Consider the following 22,345-nt stretch of genomic DNA (forward strand, 5'->3'; position numbering starts at 1 on the left):
TGACCCCGCCACTGAACACCTCTCTCCCCCTCACCAGACTTTGTTTGATGTACCAGACAAAGATATCGCGATACAAAGAGAAAAAAGGCATACATTGTTCTCTACAACCTTCTCTACTAGGATACATTAAAGATGTATTACACACTTCCACTGTTTCTCAGTTTACAAGGCATGGTCTATATAGGCTAAGACTACATAGGGAGTTAGAAAGATGCAGTGAAGTGGTGTGTGTTTCCAGGCAGTGCTGATGTGCAGCTGTGTGTGCGTGTTTGTGTGTGTGTGCGTGCGCGTGTGTGTGAGCAACAGCTGCATCTTGTAGAGTAAATTTGGACCCAAACAGATCTGCTGCCTCTGCCTCATCTGGGCCTCTACTATGCGTTCGTACATGGATGGTAAACATCAACGCTCAGAGGTCAGAGGACGTCACCATGTAAACGGAGACGGATATGGTGGTCAACGATATGCAAAAACCACAAAGGAAGTCAGAAGTTTTGATCAAACTACAAGAATAACTTTGGTTGTGACTCGGTCTTGTCGTCGTACTCACTTTTAAATTCACTACGGCAGATGGTGAGGGTAAGTAAAGATCTAAACGTTTAGTTTAAGTGCAAGAAAAGCTTTTTTTCCTTCCTAATATTAGTAAATACTTGCAGGAAACACTGGTGACTGGTGTTCCCAGCAGCGTTTGAGATGAACTAGATTCATGCAGACATACCATATTAACATGGATGTGGGGTGAGCTTCGTCTGTCGATAAGGCCAACCGCTGTAGTGTTAGTAACACACAGTCTAAAGCGAGACAATCAAGCAGAGGTTAGTAAAGAGAAACTACTGGATAGACACCTTGTGTAATACCATATCTATGCTCAGGCAGACATAAAGCACTGCTAACATATATTTATATACAGTTTATACAGAAAACAGTCAAATAAACCCATAAAACAGAGAATGTATGAGCATGTTCATAGGCAGGACTGAAGTAAAAACCAATACACACAAAACAAACTTTAAAAAAAAATCTCCAAAGAACTACAGCACCTTGACCGGTGATTAGAACCAATGAATGATTGATTAAAAATACACTACACATCATAGGATAGGGCTGCTTGTATATGACAGCATCTGTGAATAAAAAAACATGGAACAGTGTAATGAAGTTTATTTTTTTGTTTTTTGTTGTTTTTTTTCTTCTTCAGGGCAGCATTTTAAAGAGCTAACTAAATCCAGCGAGCATTATATGAGATAATTTGATGAAATAAAGAAAAGAAAAACAGGCTGTGACTGATGTGGTTCTTCCATCCACTCAGCTGCTTTAATACACGGGGCTGTTGCGGATCCCGCAGCACAACACCATGCTGAAGATCATCTCAAAGATCTGCCAGCAGAAACAGAGACATCACACTCAGTGACAACAAATCAACATGTTTGCTATCATCTTTCATCTGTTTTCCAGATGATATTTATAAACTAAGCAGTAGAAAGTGTTCTGGCACATATCTAAGATAAGAACTCAACAGGCAAGGTAAAACGTTACAGTGTGTTAGTTATCAAAATTAGAATTAATTGACAAATAACATTTTCAAGATTTTTTCATAAAATCTTATTTAATATTTAAGATAAAAAGAATAATCTTCCTGAATAAAAATGGCTCTTGATAATTGAACAATATGAGAAAAACATGTAACTGTAATATTGCTCTTGATTATTATAAGGCAATATGCAGTTGCAGTTAACCCATATTTGACTTAGCATCTCTCTTTTTGTTTTTAATCAAAGTATCCATTTATTTTACATCACAGTAGACATTACAGCAACGGTATGTTACATTAGTGAAAAAGAAAAAACAAATTACTATGGGTAAAAAATTGATATTAATGAGTGTGTGCACGTGTGTGCAAGCAATGGTAGTGAACTGAATGAATTAACACTGACATTATTACTGTGTAAAGTAATTAAAACAACAATCAAGTTGATAAGAAATCAGTAAATTATGTGTAAGAGACTTTTAATAAAGTTAAAAGTTCATTCTACTAAATATAGTTTATTAGATCATTTACAGGAATTACAGAAAGAGAATAATTCTCAATCATTCAATTTTTGGGGATATAATAGGCTGTGTATTTGGCCAGCCGAGTTTGACTATATTCCATCTGAAATATCATAGCCTACCAGAGTTTTAGTCTAACCATCCTTTGCGATGCTTGGATTTAAAACAAACTAACATGTTAGGTTTGTAGCCTATGACTACTGTATACATAGGCTACAAACCTGCTACCATGGAGATATGCTACCATCACAGTGATGTATTTTGGTTCTGTGCTTTATGTTTTTAAGAAAACGCTAGACCATAATATGATTAGAATCAGACTTCTATTACACGATGAATATCCTGTGCAATTATGTATATGATAAAAAAGTCTACATCTACGTTTTGTATTTTAGTTGAATGTTAAATCATGATCAATGTAAAGACTAATAACATAATAACTCAGCTCAGCAGAAACATCTTCAGGATCTCACCATAATGACAGCAACCACCAGCGCAGCGATTCCCACCAGATAAATCTTTTCTGAAAAGAGGTTGTCGATTTTCCCGTGGCAGTCCTGAAAACAAACACACAGTTAGAATTCCAGTCCTGTGTTTTGGATTCAGACTGAAGCTTTTACTTACAGTACATGGTTTTTTTTTTTAACACGCTCAATTTGGGATAACAGTCAAATACAGGTGTTAATGTTAAATAGTGATAACTGTACACTATTTAATGTACAGTATCTTATTTGTATATATAAAAAAATGTATTAGTAAAAATCTGCATGCTTTCATTTACCTTTAGCTTACAGCTGGTGCAGCTGAATTTCTCCACTGAGGGGCAATAAAGGAGATTTCTATTGTTTCCTAATAGCCTCTATAGAAGTATGTACCTTTGAGTCAGTTGGGCAATTATTTTATTAGAACTGTTTATCTTTCATATGCCTCTGTGGGCTTCTACTTGCCTGTTACTTTGCTGTTGATACAAATAGTTTTTACTGCTGAGTGACAGATAAAGGATCCTTCTATAATAGAACAAACTGTATTGATCTGAAGCATGTAAAACATGTGCTTTACAGTGTAAGCAACATTTTGAAGTATTCAGCAGCAGCTCTGTACAATGCCTGTCTGTTGTAATTTCATAGAATATTTGTCAGATTACAGCAGATCTTTGGGGAAGGGCAGTGTCTCTTGTGGTTGACCTCAGAGGACTTGCAGCTGTTTGGGCCAGAATGGGTCTGCTTTTGTTGCATTTTGATGCGAATAATGCATTTTTCTCGTATCAGTTATATTGAGATATCAATTATTTTGACATCCTTCTAGTGCAGCTCTGCTCCACCACATTCTTGGCTGTTTTAACCCTCAGTGCCTGGCCTCACAGGAACCACAGAGCGACCGCGCTGCTGTGTTATGTGGCAATGCTCTCTGTCCTCTGCTTCACTCATGATAATCATTTCGGTTCTGTGACTTCCTGTCTACTTCCTGTTTCACTGTCACACATTAACTGATGCATTACAATTATAAAAAAAAAAGCAGAAGCTTTACAAAAAATTTTACTCACAACTGGAGTGAACAAATGAACTCTGCAGAGCTATGTATACTGCAGTTTAAGTAAAAGAAATGGTAGTTTCCAATTATCAAGCTTCACCTATAACAAGTTATGTGGTTGGAACTTTTTATTTCTGCTTTTTCTCAGAATGTGTTTTTGCAGAAAGCTTTTTTTTTCTCTTTCTGCTCTGCATCAGGAGCAAACACAGCTTGCCCAGAACCTTGTTTCTTCATTTGTTAGATCAAATAGGTTATTTACAGTAAAAAAAAATAACATATAAAGTAACATATATGCCTTGCCAACAAAATAACGTTTTTATATGTAGTGATTTTGATTGGTCTGAACATTGTGAAGCATTAAGCACCCTCAGGTATTTTGGAAAGGTTTACTCAAACTTTGAGAGACATTTATTTCAAACGGAAAAACAACAGTAAAAATACCATGGGTTGTTTAATCTTTGAAATTTGACTACTATGTTGTTTATGCTGCAATGCATCCTGGGTAGAAAATGTAGAGGAGGTGCAGAGGTTCTAGCTCCATCCACCCAGGACAGGAATGTTTGAGTGATGAGTAACATTGAATTCTTCTCTTTTAGCGCATTGAATAGAAGACAACGCATAAATGTCAAAGGGGAAATGAAGATTCCCGTTTGACAGGAATCTTCATTTCCCGATGATGCGGACCAAACGGAGGAAGAGGAGGATCAGAAGAAGCTGGTGTTTGTGCTGCCACTGCTTGGCAATCCTAACCCCAAAGGACAGAGTAGCTGCAAGAGCTGCAGCCATTCACGGTTAGCATCAGGATGAAATCATTAATCCAACTATATGAGAATAGTGGGTTACAAAAACTTAAGCCGTGTTTCCATCAGCGGTTTTATGTGTGCATTTTGAAGCAACAAAATTCAATATAACATCCTCAGTTTTGCAAAGTTTTTACGCTCACTTGAGGTGGAGAGCTTCAAGTGAAGCTTTTTCAGTATGCACTCTGAAAGACAGTTCGTGCATAAATGGGAAGATGGAAACACACATGCTGACCAATATCTAACAAAGTGAACATCCTCATCTACTAGTGAGACTGTGCCTTATAAGGCACAGACTACACTAATTAATTTTTTATTGAAAACATTTTTTTTTCAATAATTATGACTGTTTACCAGAGGTATGGAACTCAGCTATTTTCAAAGTTTAAACCTCCAGCTGCGAGGGGAGGAAGGCAGCTTTGGGTGGCTGGTGAGAGGCAATGCAGGCTGGAATGGGAGGAGAGGATTGCTGAGATGTGTGTTCCAAGCTAATTAGCAACCTTTACTTCCTGTTTATTATAACTATGTGTAGAATAAACGTCTGACAAAATGGCGTTTGGCGTGGCTCGAAACCAGTAGATGGAAACGCCTGATTCACATTTTCCTTCTTTTATTTTTGGATATTTCAAACGTTTGCCTAAAATTTGCATTCATTCATTCAGACATTTTATGGGCCTTTATAGCAGGGTGCTAGCTTTGACTTCTCATGTTTAGGCTCAGTTCCACTATCACCCACACCATCAGCCCAGCATGCATTGCAAAGATGAGAAAATGGCAACCTCAATACATGAAAAATATCACAGAGATACACAATTTTTGAAGCAATTCTGAGTTTTTACATATAACAAACAACTTTAAGGGTAATAGGAAATTACAACAAATTAACCCAACGGGTTCAACAGGTCATGGATAATTTTGACAACATGTTAAATAATCCAAAAATATTTATTTTAAACTGAGAATTAGTCACTACCTTTAAAACTGGAATGACACTGAAACATGTTTTCTCCCCATTTCAATTCTGATTTTAAGGCAGCATTTCAGTGAGAAGAGGAATCACTACAACATGATATTATGAAGATCAGGCTGTGAAATGAGATAAAGAAAAACTTTTAAAGTTAGACATCATCTGATGACTAACTTTAAACATTTTGGTTCTGCTCTAATCTGAACCTCCACTAAAGTATTTATTCACAATGGTTCTTTATGTATCTCTTTCTAGCTCTCATGTCCCTGTAGAAAAAAAAGCATCTTCCACAGCATGATGCTACCACCTCCATGTTTCAGTTTAAGAATGGTGTGTTCAGTCAGTGTTAGTTTTCTGTTTAAAGTCATGTTTCAGTGATTAAGTTAGTAACAGGTAGCTTTTTTGTTAATTACTTTCCAACATTAGCTAAAGCTGTCCTCCACCGCTCCACATTCAGATGAAGAGTTTGGGCCTCCAGTCTGCAACTGCCAGAGGGACGCTTCATACCAATTTGATGACCAGTGATTTAAGACGATGTTCTTAATGTGGTTATAGTCCACCGAAAGGAAATGTGGTTTTATGACTCCAATTAATAACCTCTGCCAGCAGGAGGTTGCTCAGTTTCTTTGGTTTAATAGTTATACTTTAAAGGAGTAAATTGACCCAAACCAGGATAAGAACTGCATTTAATAGAAATTGTGTAATAAGAAAACAATTACTAATAAATAACATTATATGTAGGTTGTTAACATTTTAAAGGAGCAGTCTTAGGTATTTTCCAGAGACATTTTATGGCACAATCAGGTAACTACATTACCTTCAATAGTTGTAAAAATGTTAAACATCAAATAGAACTTTAAAGAAATTTCAAGGCATTAGATTTCAATTTAATGCCTTGAAATTGGGCCTCTGTCTCTTTAAAAACTCCTGCTCTTTCTAAAACTCTGCCTTCCGGAAGTCATTATAACATGGCTATTCTATTACCTCTAGTAAGCGTTGTACTGAGATGTAGCTTTTATGTTGAGCTCAGTAGATGCACAGTTCCTTCACAGGTGTTTGCTAATTGCTGCTGGCTAGTCTGAAGGAGCTGAGTGGTAGAGTCATGGGGAAGGACTGCTCTTTGAGATGGAAGGTCGGAAGCTTAGAAACTGTAGCTCGACAGAGGAGCTGCCTCTTGAAAGCAGTGCTAAGTTCACCCAGGTGTTTGGCACAGCTGAATGGTTGCCATGGAGATTAAAGGATTTCTCAAACACACATGATATAATCAAGGCAACACTCTGGGTATGTTTATAATGTGGGGATGTCATCACAGCATAATGTAAAGCTTGAAAAAGACAATTTTACGTTAAGGCTATTTATCTCTAGAATTCTCAACAAAACTGCATTAGAATAAGAGTTAAACTGACATGAAAATGTCAAATTTGCTGGTGTCGAAAGTTTTGTTTCTGGCAAAAAAAAACAACAAAAAAACATGGCTCCTAAATGTACCTCAGTGATTCTTGAGAATAGGGACAAAATGGGTTTTAATTTTCCCAATTTTTTATTTTTTTTTCTAAACCTTATGTATGCAAATATGACAAATAATGTTTTGGAAATGTAAAGATGCTAAGGTGCAGGCTCCCAGTTGCAACATCTTTTTTTTAAATAAAATTTTTAATGGACCTGACCCAGAACTTTGTCATCACCATCTGACAAAATAAATATAAAATTATTTTTTAATGACCCTATTAATGACATTTTTACTCAGTTTTACAGACAAATTCTTCTCAAGAAACAAAATAAATATTATTTAAAACAAAAAACAACACAAAGTCCATCTGACGGAGTTGACACTGCATGACGGAGTTGACACAGAACTGAAGGTGGTGACAAACTTGTGAGTAAAAAGAAATAGGCTACTTGATACATGTGAAGTAATGCAATTTATGTAAAATGCATTAAAATGAATTAATTGCACATTTAAATGAGATTTGACAACAATTTCACTGAAAGAGTCACAAAAACTCTGAGGGAGTTGACATCTGACGGAGTTGACAAAATGCCAAACTACTTCAATTTATATGATGTTATTCTGAAGGAGGCCATATTGTAGCTCATCAGGTCCATGAAATCTTTACAGTTTACCAAAATTAAGCATTTATTTCACAAAATCTCATCAAAGTTTTGTAAATTGTCAGTTATGGAGTTGACACATCATGGTTGTGACAAACAACTTAGGAATAAAACAGAAGAAAAAACTAAAGAATAACATAAGCTAACCAGAGCTAACTAGCCCTCTTAGCAAAGGAAGAGAAGGGAAGTGGTCATGGGGTCCTCAGAAGTTCTGGTGCCCCCCAATAATGCCTGATTTTTTTTACATTCTTTTCATTTCTGACGGTGTTGACAAAAACTAGGGACACATTTCAATTGAGTTGGAAAATATATAAAAATGATTTTTAATTCAATTTATTGACACTTTTATAATTATTTATATAAATACTTATACTTAATTGTCATAATATATTATCTTAGTATTTATTTAATTATTACAATGTGTTGAGTTCTGCTCTGGGACAAGGGATTTTACGGACACCATTCACCTAGTACAATGTTTAAAATATTCAGCAAACACCTGGAAAACATACATTGTTGTGCTCACATGACCCAGGTTAGTTTATTCAGATATTTGAAAAAATTATATTTTGTGTATATTTTATTCAAATTTTGTGCTTTATCCATGGGACCTGTTTTGTCCTTATTCTCAAGAATCACTGACCTACAAATTGGTGAATTAGCATGTAGAACTAGAATTGCATTTTATAATTTGTACTTAACTACAAAATGAGCCTAATATAGACTTCCATAATGGGTGAATGAACATAAAGCGGTCTAGCAAAGCCTTGAAAATGGACATATTAGCAAAAGGCTGTTTCTGGCTGAGGGTGAAAAGGAAAATGCTGACGTAGGTGACTTTACTTACAACTAAGGTCCATTGGCTGGAGCAGACGTCCTGAAAGCCGACTTTACTTGTTATCACCGAGAAAACCGAGGTCGTCTTGTCCTTACCGCAGCATTCAAGCTGAAACATAAAAACATCACACAATGACAGAATTAAAAGGTTTTTACAAGACACCAAAGTTTGACTTGATTTTGCTCCGAGAGGCGGTTTTACACAGTTCATTTCTACTGGTTTAGTATTCAATCTAACATGGTCGTACCGTCTCATGGAAGACCTTGAGCACCTTTTCAACAGCCTTCTTTTTAGTTGAGTCATTAAGGGTGTCTGATATGGCCATGTCATAGACAGAGTCATAGAAGTTCTTCATTTCCTTTGAAACCTGGAAAAGAAACCAGATTTTATAACAGCAGTTTCACCCACATTAGAACCAAAACGTGGTGGCAGGTGGAAGGTGGTTTGGAGCTCTGACTGAATAAGAGAAGTGACAAACAGAAGGCAGCAGCTGGTTATGCAGTGAAAGTTCTGGTATTACCTACAATCTATGCAAAGGCATGATGTCAGAAACCGAATGTAGGGCTGAGATGCTCCATGTTTTCATCTATCATAGTCTTCAAGAGCCATACAGCAGCCAGGAATGGCTTCCCTTGTTGGATTATTACTATGTGGAATTTGGAGGCTTTTAAATATTGCAGTTTAATTTCTTTAAACCAGCTGTTCTCCCTCAAACTTCCTCACACTAACAGTATTTACTGACCATATAATTGCGCAATTTGAGAACATAAATTTGAAAATTTCAAAAACTCTTTTTTGTCAAGGAAAGGTTTTGGCACTAGGATGAGGTGGGTTTTTGGCCATATCAAAATTTGTTTGTTTCACAAGGCTGCTATGAAAACACTTTTTTTGCTTCACACAAGTCGCATAATCAACACCCGGACGGTACAACTGGCGCAAACCACAAAGAAGAAGAAAGGAAGTAGCTGAAGGACGATGGCCTGGCATGTTTTTAGTAACTAATGTGTGAACAAACATATTCATATGAGGGTCCGTTTAGGACAAAATCTATGTTTTGTCTCACACACACTACAAGACTCATGCACACTCAAAAAATACTCAAATTGCATGTACACACTACTAAAATGTCACACATGCATAGACATTTTATCTCACACGCATACAAAAAAATCCCAAAATTGCACATACACACCACTAACATGTCACACACACACACAAATTGTATCTTTCTCACACACATACACTGTACTAACATGTCACACACACACAGATCGTATCTTTCTCACACACATACACTGTACTAACATGTCGCACACACACGCATAAAATACTAAAATTGCGCAGAAGCTGCAGAAGTCTGATAATGGCCATGGATGTTTATCTTCCAGTGGGACAACTGAATGGTTCAAATCAAACCATTAGAGGCCCAGTCAAATTCTAGAATTTAATTAAATTGGAAAACTTTTCTGATACTGTCTACCTATAATTTTTCTGCGCTTGAGTAAAACCGAAGAGAATTACGGGCAGATTTCAGCATCTATATGTGCAAAGGTGGTAGAAACATTTCCCAAACAAGATGTTGTTTTAACTAGTCTATTCGGTTTATTTATAAAGTGAATAGACTAGAGAATTACGGGCAGATTTCCGAAGAGAAATCTGCCCGTAATTACGGGCAGATTTCAGCATCTATATGTGCAAAGGTGGTAGAAACATTTCCCAAACAAGATGTTGTTTTAACTAGTCTATTCAGTTTATTTATAAAGTGCCTCACTTGACAAAAAAGTCCTTTTAGTTCAATCATACATTTGTTAAAAATTGTTCTAAGGAAACCCAACAGATTGTGTTGTCATTGACTTTACAGAAACACCTCATACTGAGCTTGCATGTAGCAACAGGAGGGAGGAAAACTTCCTGTTAACTGGAAGAAACTTCCAGCAGAACCAGAACTTGGCTCAGTATGAACAGCCATTTGACATGGGTCACGTTTTACTTTGTATTCTACAAAGCACACCAAAGAGGAGCTAAAAATATACAGGATACACTTTTCCAATGTTTTTTGTAAACAATTTGAAAAAAAAAATATTTTCCTTCTCCCTACTTGATGATGTTAAACTTTGATTTAGTCTGCCATGTGAAATCCCCAAAAAAAAAAAAAAAAACATTTTGTGATTTTCCTGTAATGAAATGTGCTAAAGTTCTGGGTCTGAATACTTTTGCATGGCACATTACTTTAGTCTCCACTTCTGTTTCCACTTACAGTGTCTTTGTTCATGTAACCCCAGATCCCAGCAGCAACTTCACCGGCGAACAGGATGACCAGGCAGACGAAAAACTGCAGTAGAGAGGAAAGAGAAAGGAAACAATTAGAAGGCACTTTATGAGGCTGGACTGACTGCAGGATAAAACCAACTCACAGTTCCCAATAAACACTGGGACTCCTGAATAGCGCCGTAGCATCCAAGGAAACCGACCACCATCATCACAGTGCCCACCGCGATCAGAATGTGGACACCTGGACAGACGGATAAAAAAACACAGTAAAATGACGCTGTTTCAATATGCATCTGAACAAGACTTTGCTCAGTTAAATCTAGGCAGTACTACTTGACGTACAACAGGGGGCAGCACTCAGATTTTCTGTCGGCAGGAAAAAGTGAGTCATACTTTTTATTTGCACCCATATTGTTCCCTCTTTTATTCCTTCTCCATAAAGCAACACAAATTGGTTTATAAGGATATTAAACTGGCTCTGGAGTTCAGTTTCCCCCCTTGCAATCTAACTACTGACCTTTGTGTCTTTGTTCTGATCTGGGCAGAGTTTATTTGACTTGGAAGATTTGATGAACGACTAGCAGAATGGAAAAAACGTGTCTGCTTGGTATTTAAGAGGTAACTCTCTCCTTTATTAAATGGTTTTCCTGAGTGATGCGCCACACTAAGCTGACACAGTCAGAGCTTCCTTACCTTTGTAGCACATATGTAAAAAATAGAAAATGTAGAAAATGACATTTGAAAAGCACTCAGCTTTTTCTCTCAATTATAAATTATAAATATATCTGCAGAATTTCAAGAATGTATCACATGTAGTTTGTGAAACCCACTATCTATGAAAGTAAGGATCTCATAAATAGTGACATCATCTTGCTGGTGTTTCCTACAGTAGCAAGATGAATCATACGGAAAAAAAAAGAAAGATCAAAACCTTTACTGGGTCAAATGTACAGAATCTTCATCTCATTTGTTACTTGTTAGAATTGAACATTTTCTCATTTGCCTGTGAGGAACAGACAAAGACTGTTCTAGAATAATGCTACGCTAGGTCTGAGGCTAAAGCTTGGAGCCTTAACCAATGATGGTTGTTTGCTCAATTTGTTTGGCTCATCTCCTGTGGATAAATAATAATAATGATACAAAAAAGGGTGTATTTATGAAGTGCAATACACGTATAATACATTTATAAGTGCAATACAAATTGATTTGTGGTTCTGAAATATTTTACAGATGTAGCATGAATTTGAATTCAGCATTTTGAAAATCTATGTTTTGCTGTCCAGCCCTATTCAATAATTTAACATTTATATTCTGATGAGGGTCATTTATTTATGTTCATTGACTTTAGTTTGGCATTTAACACAATCTTACCAAACAAACTCCTATTGGAACTGGGATAAGCAGTCTAAGACTTTAACCTTAATTAGACTTTAACCGACCACTCCCAGTGTGTGAAAGTAGAAGAGCATACCTCCACCACCATGCACCAATACAAGGGTTCCTCAAGGCTGTGTGTTCAGTCCACTACTCTACACACATGACTGTTCTGCTTCCCCACCATCCAATCACACAGGTTTGCAAAAAACAAAGTGGTCGGTCTCACAGTAACTTATTTTTTAACAACAAAAAGACAAATTACATAATAGGACTTTTTTGCCTTTCCATCCATTCACCACTTTACAATAACAACGAGGTGGGAGAAAGAATCTCCAGCTTTGGGTTTTTGGGACTGTCAGATGACTTAACCTGGATTGATAAATGTACATCACCATTATGGTGTGTCCAGCTGTGACCCTTCTACCTGAGGAATCAAAAGAGAGCCAAACTTCCTAAAAGGAAGGAACTCTGCTATCCCAAGTGTGGTAACCTACAGACTTTTAGTGTGGTTCTCAAGCTAAGCAATCCAGAAGGTAGTGAGAATGGCTGGTAACCTCCCGGAGATCTTTGTCTACATATCCTGCTATTTACACAAAACACACAACATCCTGAGAAGCCAGTACCACCCAGCACTTCATCTGTTTCAAAGGCTGTGTTAAAGGAAGAGTACTCTAAATTGGTTAAATTTGAAAAAATATCTGGCTCTTCTCTCTTCCTGTTAGATCCCGGGTTCTCTCTCAGCTACCACGTGTGGGCACAAAAACACAACAATTCCTGTTGACGTCACAGAATTGCAGAATTTAATCCAATCGGAACAAAGTATGAAGATACAACAGAAAACTGGAGAAAAGCAGAGACATACATTGATTACCTGAGACAAGAAGACAGAGAAAGATAGCAAAGACGCGTCCTTGGAGAAAGAGCTGGTGCAAAAGCAAACTGAATCAGCTTTTTCTTAATTGTTCCCCTTACGCACAAACTTTTATACTTGTAGGCGTGTTTTCCTCTTTAATATATTCAAATAAGGCGTTCCTCTGCTTGTCCAACTGGAAGCTATTTTTTGAGCGTCTGAGAAAACTTAGAACTTCCCTTTTTTATTACCAAGATCAAAAAAGATTTGCTCCTTTGTGTTAAACAAAAGGAGTGAAATGGCTGTCCGGTCTTCTGCGGTTCTAGAGCCATCTGTGCAAAGAGAAACAGTGGAAGGTAATTTCACAGGTGCGCCTGCACGCACGCAAAGCCACGAAACAGAAACTGAAACTTATATTATAAGTTCCACATAGATGGTTTATGAAACTAACTAACCTGGCCGTGCAGGATTTTATTTAAGGACAGCACAGAAAAGGGGCAGATTACAAATGTATGCCAACCCACTTCAGATTTCAGTTTGAAAAATATATTGTAAGGAAATATTTTTCTTCCTACTTCATAATTATGAATTACTTTGTGTTGATCTATCACATACAATTGCAGTGCTTAAAAGACATTTGTTTGTCATTTAAAAGTAATGTAAAAATCAAGCAGTATGAATACTTATCAATGTAGGAAAAGACAAAGGGGCAAAAACAGAAGAAAGTCACCAAATAAATCAAGAAAGGAAGTAAAATAAAAGTTTGAAATTATGACTAAAAACAGTACAGAATTTTAAGGTATGAACATGTTTAGAGTATTCATGCATAGCAGTTACTACTGTTTCATATTTACATGATTTATGGGTTTTTTCCACTTGATTGGGCAAGGCATATTGCATCACTTCCTGTGCAGATTTATTGCCACATAGTCTGTCTGATCAAAACTAAGAGTGATTTGTGTTTTCGTAAAGTGTATGTAAATATTTGATTGTTACTGTATTTCCCAAATGCTGTATAGTAAATGTTTCACCATATATCTAATCAATGACTGGCTTAATTATTGATAAAGTTACCAATGACTAAATGCCTAGACCAGTGGTCCCCAAACTTTTTCCTGTGAGGGCCACATAACTTTTCCCTTCTCTGGTGGGGGGCCGGAGTCAGTTTGTGACAGAACAAGTGGGACTGACTAGTATATATTCCATTGAGGGAAAGTCACTTTAACATATGATTTCCTCATATGTTAACATAAAGGCTCGTTTTGAAGTATAAGCTGTTACTTACAGGCATTGCTTCGAAGAATTCGACCTGGAATGCGGCGTTCATAACAAACACATGTGTTCATCTGCTGTACCGCTAGCAAACAACCGTACTATAACCGTAAATAACATAAAAAGTCAAGCAGTTCCTTAAAAGTCCAACAGATGGCAGCAATGCGCATGCAAAACAAAACACCCACAGTTTACAGGACACACTTCCTGCTAAAGAGCCCCCTGGCGGTTGAAGAAAAATCCATATATAAACTGGAAAATACAATATATGAAAAAAAATCTGAATGCTCTCTGGTATTGTTCAGCTCTCTGGTATTGTTCAAAAGTGGAGGCGGGCCGTTGTTTGGGGACCACTGGCCTAGACTATCAGAGTCCACAGCCTCCTAATGCCCCACAGTAACAACTCTTCAACCATGTTGGAAACACTCCTCTAACGCTTGTTCCAGGCTCAGAGAACAGCAGCTATCCTACATCACTCTTGCCTGTCAGCTCAGTCATAATTTAATTCTAGACCACTAACTGAGGCCATGCTTTGTATATATCCTATCTATCTCCCACATCCTCTTCACTCACTGAGCTAGATAAGTACATAAGATTTCTAAATCAATAAGTTTGCAAGTGTTCTGTCCATCTTTTATAATGCGGCCGTTCAGATTGACACAGCACTTACAGTTTGGCAAATACCACCTTCATTTGGCATTCAGCCATCCTCTCTGTGCAATGCTCTCAAAAATTCCATCCATTTGAATACTTTTCCCCCCAGATTGTCTTCCATTGTACTCTTTGGGTGCAACTATTCATCAGGCATTACGAGTGGAAAAACTGGTGATCTCTCTCCGTTGCTGTACGTAAATTGAGGAAACTAAATGACACAATAGATGCTGTCAAGTAAATTCCTCTTCAGATCTTGTAAATTGACAGTATATTTAAAGACTGAAAAGTCTGTTACCTGGTCTGAAGGTTCATAAGACTGCAGTCCTCTAACAAACTTTTTTATTTTTATTTTATTGTATTGACTGTTTCACAAAATGGTTAAATAAAGGTTGTTGCTCTACGTTAGAATTGATTAACTTTTTTTTGGTGTTGACACCAAAATTTCTCTTAAGTACTAATAAAGGCAAACCAACTAAGTATTTCTATTTATGGTAAGAAGTTGGACAAGTGTAGATGAGTATAGGTAGTTAAAAAGTGGAGACCCACTTATTCACGATTCAGTACTTGTGGATTAATCTATTTACAGATTTTTATGTAAAGAGTGACTTCAAATTAGTATTTGAACATACCTAAAATATTTTAAACAAGATGGACATTGGGAAACTGGAATACCTGGGTGCAATCCTTGACATGCCAGCTGGTGTTTGCAAAGGGACAAACCAGAATCTAGGTATTTAAACTATTTTTTTGGAGGATGTCTCATATAATTGTGGATTCTGCCAATTCATGGTCTGCTGTCAAACCAATCTCCTGCATATACCAGGGGTCCACTGTAATCCAGTTACTTTTCCTAAGCTATGTTCAAGACATATAATCCTAAAAGCAATAGCAGTTTCCAATGAGGACAATGCTGACATGTTTTATTTCATGCTAATTTTAGATTCCTGACCCAAAGGGACAATTCAATGTACAGCTGACAAAGAAATCTAAAAAACGTAACAATAGAAGATTTATTTAGCATTAGTGCTACAGTCGGAGTAGGATGTTGTAGTGGTTACCGCTAAGCCATCCTGGTATTGTGCACAAATACAATACAAGTTTTCCTCGGAGCAGTTTCCTTTTCCCTGTTTTGCTATAGTTTCTTAACAACAACTATGAAAACTATAATGACATACACTAAGTATACTGGCTTTATCTGAGTTTTTAGAAAGTCCTTTTCTCCAACCGTGCCGTGTCATATATTGTCTGATGGCTCAGAGTCATAACTCCTCCACATCCTGCTTAACAACAAGCAGGATGTTAAGCCTTAACATGCTTAACATGTTAAGGATGCTTATTTAAAAAAAAAAAGTAAAGAAATTCAGCGGCAAAACAACAGTGGAGGGATGAAAATTTAAACTGGAGATGAGAACAAAACAAAAAAATACTGATGTACAAAAGAAGAACCCTTATGGGTGTAAGGGCCCACACTTACACTCATATGTAAGGGTGGATCCTTACATATGATCTCCACTTCTTTCAATAAGGATTTCTTCATGTTATGTTTTAATTCATCAGGCCTTAATCTGTTTCACTTGTTTTATGCAGCACTACATTTTCCCCAGTGTAAAGCCTGGCGGGCCACCAGGTTTTGCTTGTGCCCCCACCAGGCTAAGTGTTGCGTTTATTTGTTATAGTTTCTTATACACCAATAACTGATGGCAAAGATGAAGAAAAGAGTCTCTTTGCTGAAATGGTTGGAAGCACAATGGCAATATAGTATGATCAGTATGTGAACACGTCTGAAGTCAGGTGTCTTTTTATTCACTGGAACTCCAGAACCACTGCTTGTCTTTACCAGTCTACACGGTAGACAGTCTGTGATTTATCACTTTATTTATTTACTATCACTTTTTTGTTACTTCAGCAAACAAAGTGAGAAGTCACAGATAAAGGTTTTTAAAAAATTGCACGCTTTAATTAGGATGAAACAGCTCAAGTGTAAAAATCTTTCATTTTTATTGTAATTGTGTTTGTTTGCTTTAGCATTCGAACACAGAGCTTAGTAGGTTTTCTGGGAGAAATCGTGCAATATCACTTTGACAATGATTGATGGATGATTAAATTCTTTGTAAAGATTTTTTTAGCCACCTGTGTTGGCTGAAACTTTATTAACTTGCTTGTTAAATGTTCTCCTTAAACATCAAACGCGTAAGCAGGGGCGGATCTAGAAAAATATTTATGGGGTGGCAAGAGGGGGGCAGGGATTTCTTCAGAGGTGGCAGCATATGCTGTTAGTTCTGTCAAGATGCAAGAAGGATCAAATTTATCTTACATTGGTCAGTCGTTTTAATTTAAATATGCTGTAGGAGCTGTAGTTTGATGATTAGTTCAGTTTTTGTCGTTTGTTTAACTTTTACGAATTGCAGCGGCTGCAGTGCGCCACAATAAAGGTACAATAAAGCTGACAAACAGGTGAAGAACCAAACACCACTTCTATTCTGACTTTTGTCGCTCTGTGTGTCGACTTTACGCGGACCCGTTGCATGGCAACCGACAGACAACAGCTCAACGACCAGATGGAGCAGAGACTAGGAGATCAGGGGAATCAACACCAAAAAACAAACATTTCCCACACAAAAAAGGAGCAAAAACACCAAAACAGAACATTCAGTTACATTATGTTGTCAGGTTTGATGTCTATATTATCATTATTAATAAGTTTTCGCCTGAGCACAGCAATGGTATATTAGCTGATTTTTTTATTAGCTGATTTAAACAGCTGCTCTACTGATGACTTGGTGTGCGGGTTGACCTGTTTTAGTGCTAACGGAACCAAAACACACCGAACTGCAGAGCACATGTTAAGGTTATCAAAGTCAATAGCAGGCCAGCAACAGTTAGGCTAGAATTAACTGCAAAATATTGTGTCCATTTTTCAGATTTTTTGCGTGACTGTGGTATTTTTCTGACCACCCATAATGTTGACTCAATGGACAGCAATGGCGCATGTGTGGCGCACGATAAGACACGTAATGCCCAGTCCAGTAATTTATATCCATCCATATCAAGGCTGCTGCCTCGCGCTCTGTCCTTCTCTCACACTTCCCGCTACTCAGCAGTAGGTGTCAGGTTACATTGTGTTGCATTCAATGTTGCTGGAAAAAAGAGATTCATGCGCTTAATGTCTGATTTCCCATAACTATTTATTGAATTCATAGTCGCCAGCTGGGGTGGCAACAGGGGTAGCAAGGCTCTCATTTGGGGTGGCAACTGCCACCCATGCCACCCCAGTAGATCCGCCCCTGCGTGTAAGCACACAGAATCTTTCAATCCAGCCCAGAGTATTAGCAAATTGTTGTACAGTCACAGCTTCCAAACTGTACTGTAAGTGATGCACATTATTCGGTTGCCGTAAAAGAAAACAACCCTCATAAATTCTCCAATGAGTCCCAGAGATTAGGGACATTAGTAGACAGACATGTCAGAAAGGACATGCCTATGCAACCCAAGAATCATATCTATTAGTTTGACAGAGTTCATTCCTGCAAGTTGCAGTTAATCTTTATTTCTTCCAGTCTCAGGTGTCCTTCCATTACTTTCTGTGAACCTTAACATCTTTGGTACAGAAGTAGGCAACAAGTGTGGACATCTACTGCAGTTTATCTACTGCAGTTTATCTACTGCATTATTCAGTTCAGTTTGCATTATGTTTGCATGCATAGTGTGAACTCAAAGTTTGAATAAGTTGTAGATAAAACTTGATACTGCACTTATTACAGCAGTCATTTGAAATGTCAATACAGCACAGAAAACTTGAAGAAGGAAACCTGGTACAGCTCTCATCCATGTGTTGAATGAATCGACTGTTATGCTAATATAGCACAAAGCAGAACGGTAGCAGTACAGTAAGGCCAGAAAAGTAGCCAGAGGTCATTTAGTGAAGCAGGGTCAGGTATTACATAAAAAAAATAAAACCTTCAGCACCTAAATTAAACCAGAAGCAGAGAATCGCCTCAGATGTTTGGAAAAAGCAAAAAAGAAAAGATGCATGCTTCACATTAGGGCAGAAAGGAAACCTCACTTCTCTGGAGCTAACTTGTTTTTGCTGCCTGGAAAACTTAGATGTAGTTTGAATTTTACAAGCAAGCACGAAGGCTTGGCAAGAGGGTAGGGGCTTTATTACAGCAGTTAGCAACAAAAATGGAACATTTGAGATCTGGCCTCTCTCTGTCACGCATGCCTCCTGCATTTCAGATAATGCATGTTTAGTATGTTCCATAATTTCAGGGGATTTAAGGTCCCAGTGAGGCCATCAGTGAGAAATAATCACTCTGAATCTCACTCCTTCAATGACTGTTTCAAACTTGATCTTAATGTAAATTACAGTATGGATGATTTTCATTCAACTGATCAATAATTATTGGAAATTTGCTAAATCACAACAGAACAGAATGGTGGGCAGAAACTGACCAATCAGTAGAAACAGCACATCTTGATAGCGGTTAATAGAACAAGGTGGCGGGCTGAATAATGCATGAAAATAGAAGTTTAACACACATCTAATTTTTGACCAAGTACAGGAGAACTTCACGTACGTTATTAAGGCCAAAAGTTAGGATCACTAAGCTTAGAACTTTTTAAAACCACATATAAAATCTGGTCTGTAGACCAGGGAGACACAGCTCATTGTGCGCTGCCTAATTGACAATAAATAATTAAAACCACACTGTACCAATGTCACCCTTAACAGTTACTGACTTTAAGGTTTGAGGTATGTTTAATATCTTTAGGGGGTAAACTGTAGTGCAGCTAGCAGAACAAACATTCACCAACAACAGATAGAGTAAATATGATTAAAAAAGGGGTGATCTTAACATTGACGGTTCAGTGACAAATGTACAGGTATTTCTGGTATTCCTATAAGCCAGTGGTCCCCAAAGTCGGTCCTCGAGGGCTGGCATAATGCATGTTTTAGTTCTCTCCCTGGTGGTAGTAACAACCTTTTCAGCATGTCAATGTTCTTCTTAGGCCTTCTAATAAGTCATAATTTGATCTAGGTGCGCTAAACCAGGGAGAGACCTAAAACAAGCAGGATGCCGGCCCTCAAGGACCGACTTTGGGGACCACTGCTATAAGCTGCTACAGTAATGTACATTTTCTCCAGACTGGACGTGTCTGTGGGACTTCCCCGCACATGTTTTGCTGACTTATGTTGGTTTCTTAGGACCTCTATGATTTGGGAGAAGACAGGAAGTTTAATTCAACTTGTGCAATGGTAGTGGTGATAACTTTCTCAGTCACTGCAGAAGTGAGTCAAGGGGAGTCATGTTTTGAAACATCCTGAAGTTCTACTATTGTCACTCAACAGGGCTGACAGCAGCAGAACTATCAACATTTTCCATATGAAGCTGATTAGTCAATACTTGTTTTATTTCATCTCGTCTTTCTCTGGGCACACCCTGAGTTTTGAGGAGTTCTACATATTTAACAGAATCTCTACAGGTTTGCACAAGTGTGGAGGGCTTGACATCATAATGTACATTTTCACAATAGTTTAAAACAATAATTTGTGGACCAGGAATTTCAACATACTTCCCTTTTTTCTTTGATCAACTCTAAATCTAAAATACTAAAGACAAACCTAAAGTCAATTATTCTTCATCTATCACAATCGATCTGATTCAATCGATCTGATTCAATCATAAATTGAAATTCTTTGAATTTCATCTTATGATTTATGGCACCATTGCTTGGTTTGTGGACATACATATTTCTTGATTTCAGTGATTTGATTTGTTTTGTGTGGTGTCCACCCTAAAAAATTAATAATGAAAGACGGTTATATCAATCTTCTAAATTTGGTCTGATAGTGTTCAATAATTTCATCAAGGTTCAACTCATTTTGGTATTTCAGATTTTGCAACTAAATTAGGATAGTCAAATAATTAAAAACTGGGAAACAGTCCTTTAGTAATTAGTAAATCAGATGATCACTTTAGTTTACGGGTATTGTATTGTTTTAATGTAGCTGCTATGACAGTGTTTTTCAAAAAAAAGGATGATTGGCAGTTTAAAATCAGAATTAACAAAGACTTTGTAAATATGACCAACATCACAAGAGTGATCAGATTTCTTTGGGTCAAAAAATGGTGGAAAAACAGAAGTTTGCACTCCCCCTATGATCAGGCACCTATGATCAGGTCATCATAGGTACAAAGTCAGATTTAAAAACAAAGAAAAATGTATTTAATCCCAAACATTATTCTGCTGTCGGACACTCTTTGTGACACAAAGCCTAAAGGGATTATGCAACTTGTACGAAAGTGCTTTTATCAGCTTTTTTGCTGATGAGGAAACAAATGTAATTTAGCAGGAAAATTTTAAATAGAAATTTGGACATAAATGCTGAGGAATGTCCCAAATCAGATTTAAACCTTAGTTCCAGTTATGAACAAGTTGAGCAAACTTCTGGTTATGTAAGCACTGCTTACTGCAGTTCTGCTGTTCAGAAAGAGCGAGTTATGAAAGTATGTATATATTTATTAGTACAGGGGGAGGGGTCGTCATGTTTGGTTTATGTTGAGGGATTTTTCAGTGTGTGGGGGTTCTGAGAGACAAAAGGAGAAAAACAGATGGAGGAAAAAGAGAAGGTGGGAGGGATTAAGGAAAAATGAAGAGACATAAAGCGACTTTAACACTAACCACAACCAGACGGGGAGATGTGGGTGGAGCTACAGCGTAGAGAAATAGGGCGGTGAAAAGAAAAGGGAGCTCTCTGAAAAGGGGGGCGGGGGAGGGAGGGGGAGCTGATGGGAAAAGGGGCAAGGGGAGGAGTAGAAGAGAAGGAGAGTGAGAATTTTTTTCCTAGGCTGATTTTTTTTTTCGTCTTAGGAAAGAGGGCCAGGCTTTATGTAATGGGCAGGATGTAATCACTGAGGGAAAATCACAAAGTGACTCTTACAAACAGCCACAGCTATGCCGCCTTAAAGAACAGCCAAACACACAGACTTGAACAGCAACATTTCTCTTCACAAACCCATCATCCTAAATGTTCCTTTCTAACTTTCATTTCTTTTTTCTTCCTCATCTCTGTGCACTGACTCACAGATGCTGATGGAGATGAGAGGAAATGGCAGGGAGACTAACTTAATTTGGGCGAGCTGAGCTCCAAACAGATTCATGTGACTTGCAGCAGGTCCACTGTTAGTCCTGGCCACAAGTAGCTGATGATGTGGGCGAGGCTGTGGAAGATACATTCACCCAGGTCAGATCTCTGAAGCCTTAGCTCCACATGATGCTGGGAACATTCCTTTAAAAATCAGTTTCATGTTTGTGTCATTGAATCTCACAATGTCTCATTTGTCCACAGCACATTAATGTTCCACTTCCTGGCCACACCTTAAGCTAAGAAGGCAGCTCTGGTGAGAGAGAGGCCACTAGACTCTGAGCCTCATGGTCGAGAAATTAGCTTAAGATGCATTTTACTTTAATACAGTGCTGGAAGTAAGATGGGAATCTGAAGCCAATAAGTGGGGGGATGCAAAAGGGAAGGACATGAAAACCAGAACAAACTGGTACTGAGTGGTAAGGGAGGGCCAGGAAAACATTCTCCTCAACACTGTCAAACTACGCCCCAATCCTACATC

At 37.7% G+C, this 22,345-nt stretch overlaps 1 protein-coding gene across 1 annotated transcript in view; it reads right to left on the bottom strand.

Annotated features, from left to right (window-relative positions):
- Positions 1-1,143: 1,143 nt before the first annotated feature.
- cd81a (CD81 molecule a) overlaps positions 1,144-22,345 on the bottom strand; it is a 31,566-nt gene continuing 10,364 nt past the window's right edge. The window contains exons 3-8 of the mRNA XM_008404934.3: positions 10,708-10,805; positions 10,551-10,625; positions 8,541-8,660; positions 8,303-8,401; positions 2,520-2,603; positions 1,144-1,374 (exon numbers count right to left, since the gene is read on the bottom strand). Of these exons, the coding sequence (XP_008403156.1) occupies positions 1,312-1,374; positions 2,520-2,603; positions 8,303-8,401; positions 8,541-8,660; positions 10,551-10,625; positions 10,708-10,805 (539 nt within the window). The 3' untranslated portion in view covers positions 1,144-1,311. The remainder of the gene's footprint in view (positions 1,375-2,519; positions 2,604-8,302; positions 8,402-8,540; positions 8,661-10,550; positions 10,626-10,707; positions 10,806-22,345) is intronic.

This window comes from Poecilia reticulata, chromosome 3 (assembly GCF_904066995.2).
Source record: "Poecilia reticulata chromosome 3, P_reticulata-male-v2, whole genome shotgun sequence".
Lineage (NCBI taxonomy): Eukaryota > Metazoa > Chordata > Actinopteri > Cyprinodontiformes > Poeciliidae > Poecilia > Poecilia reticulata.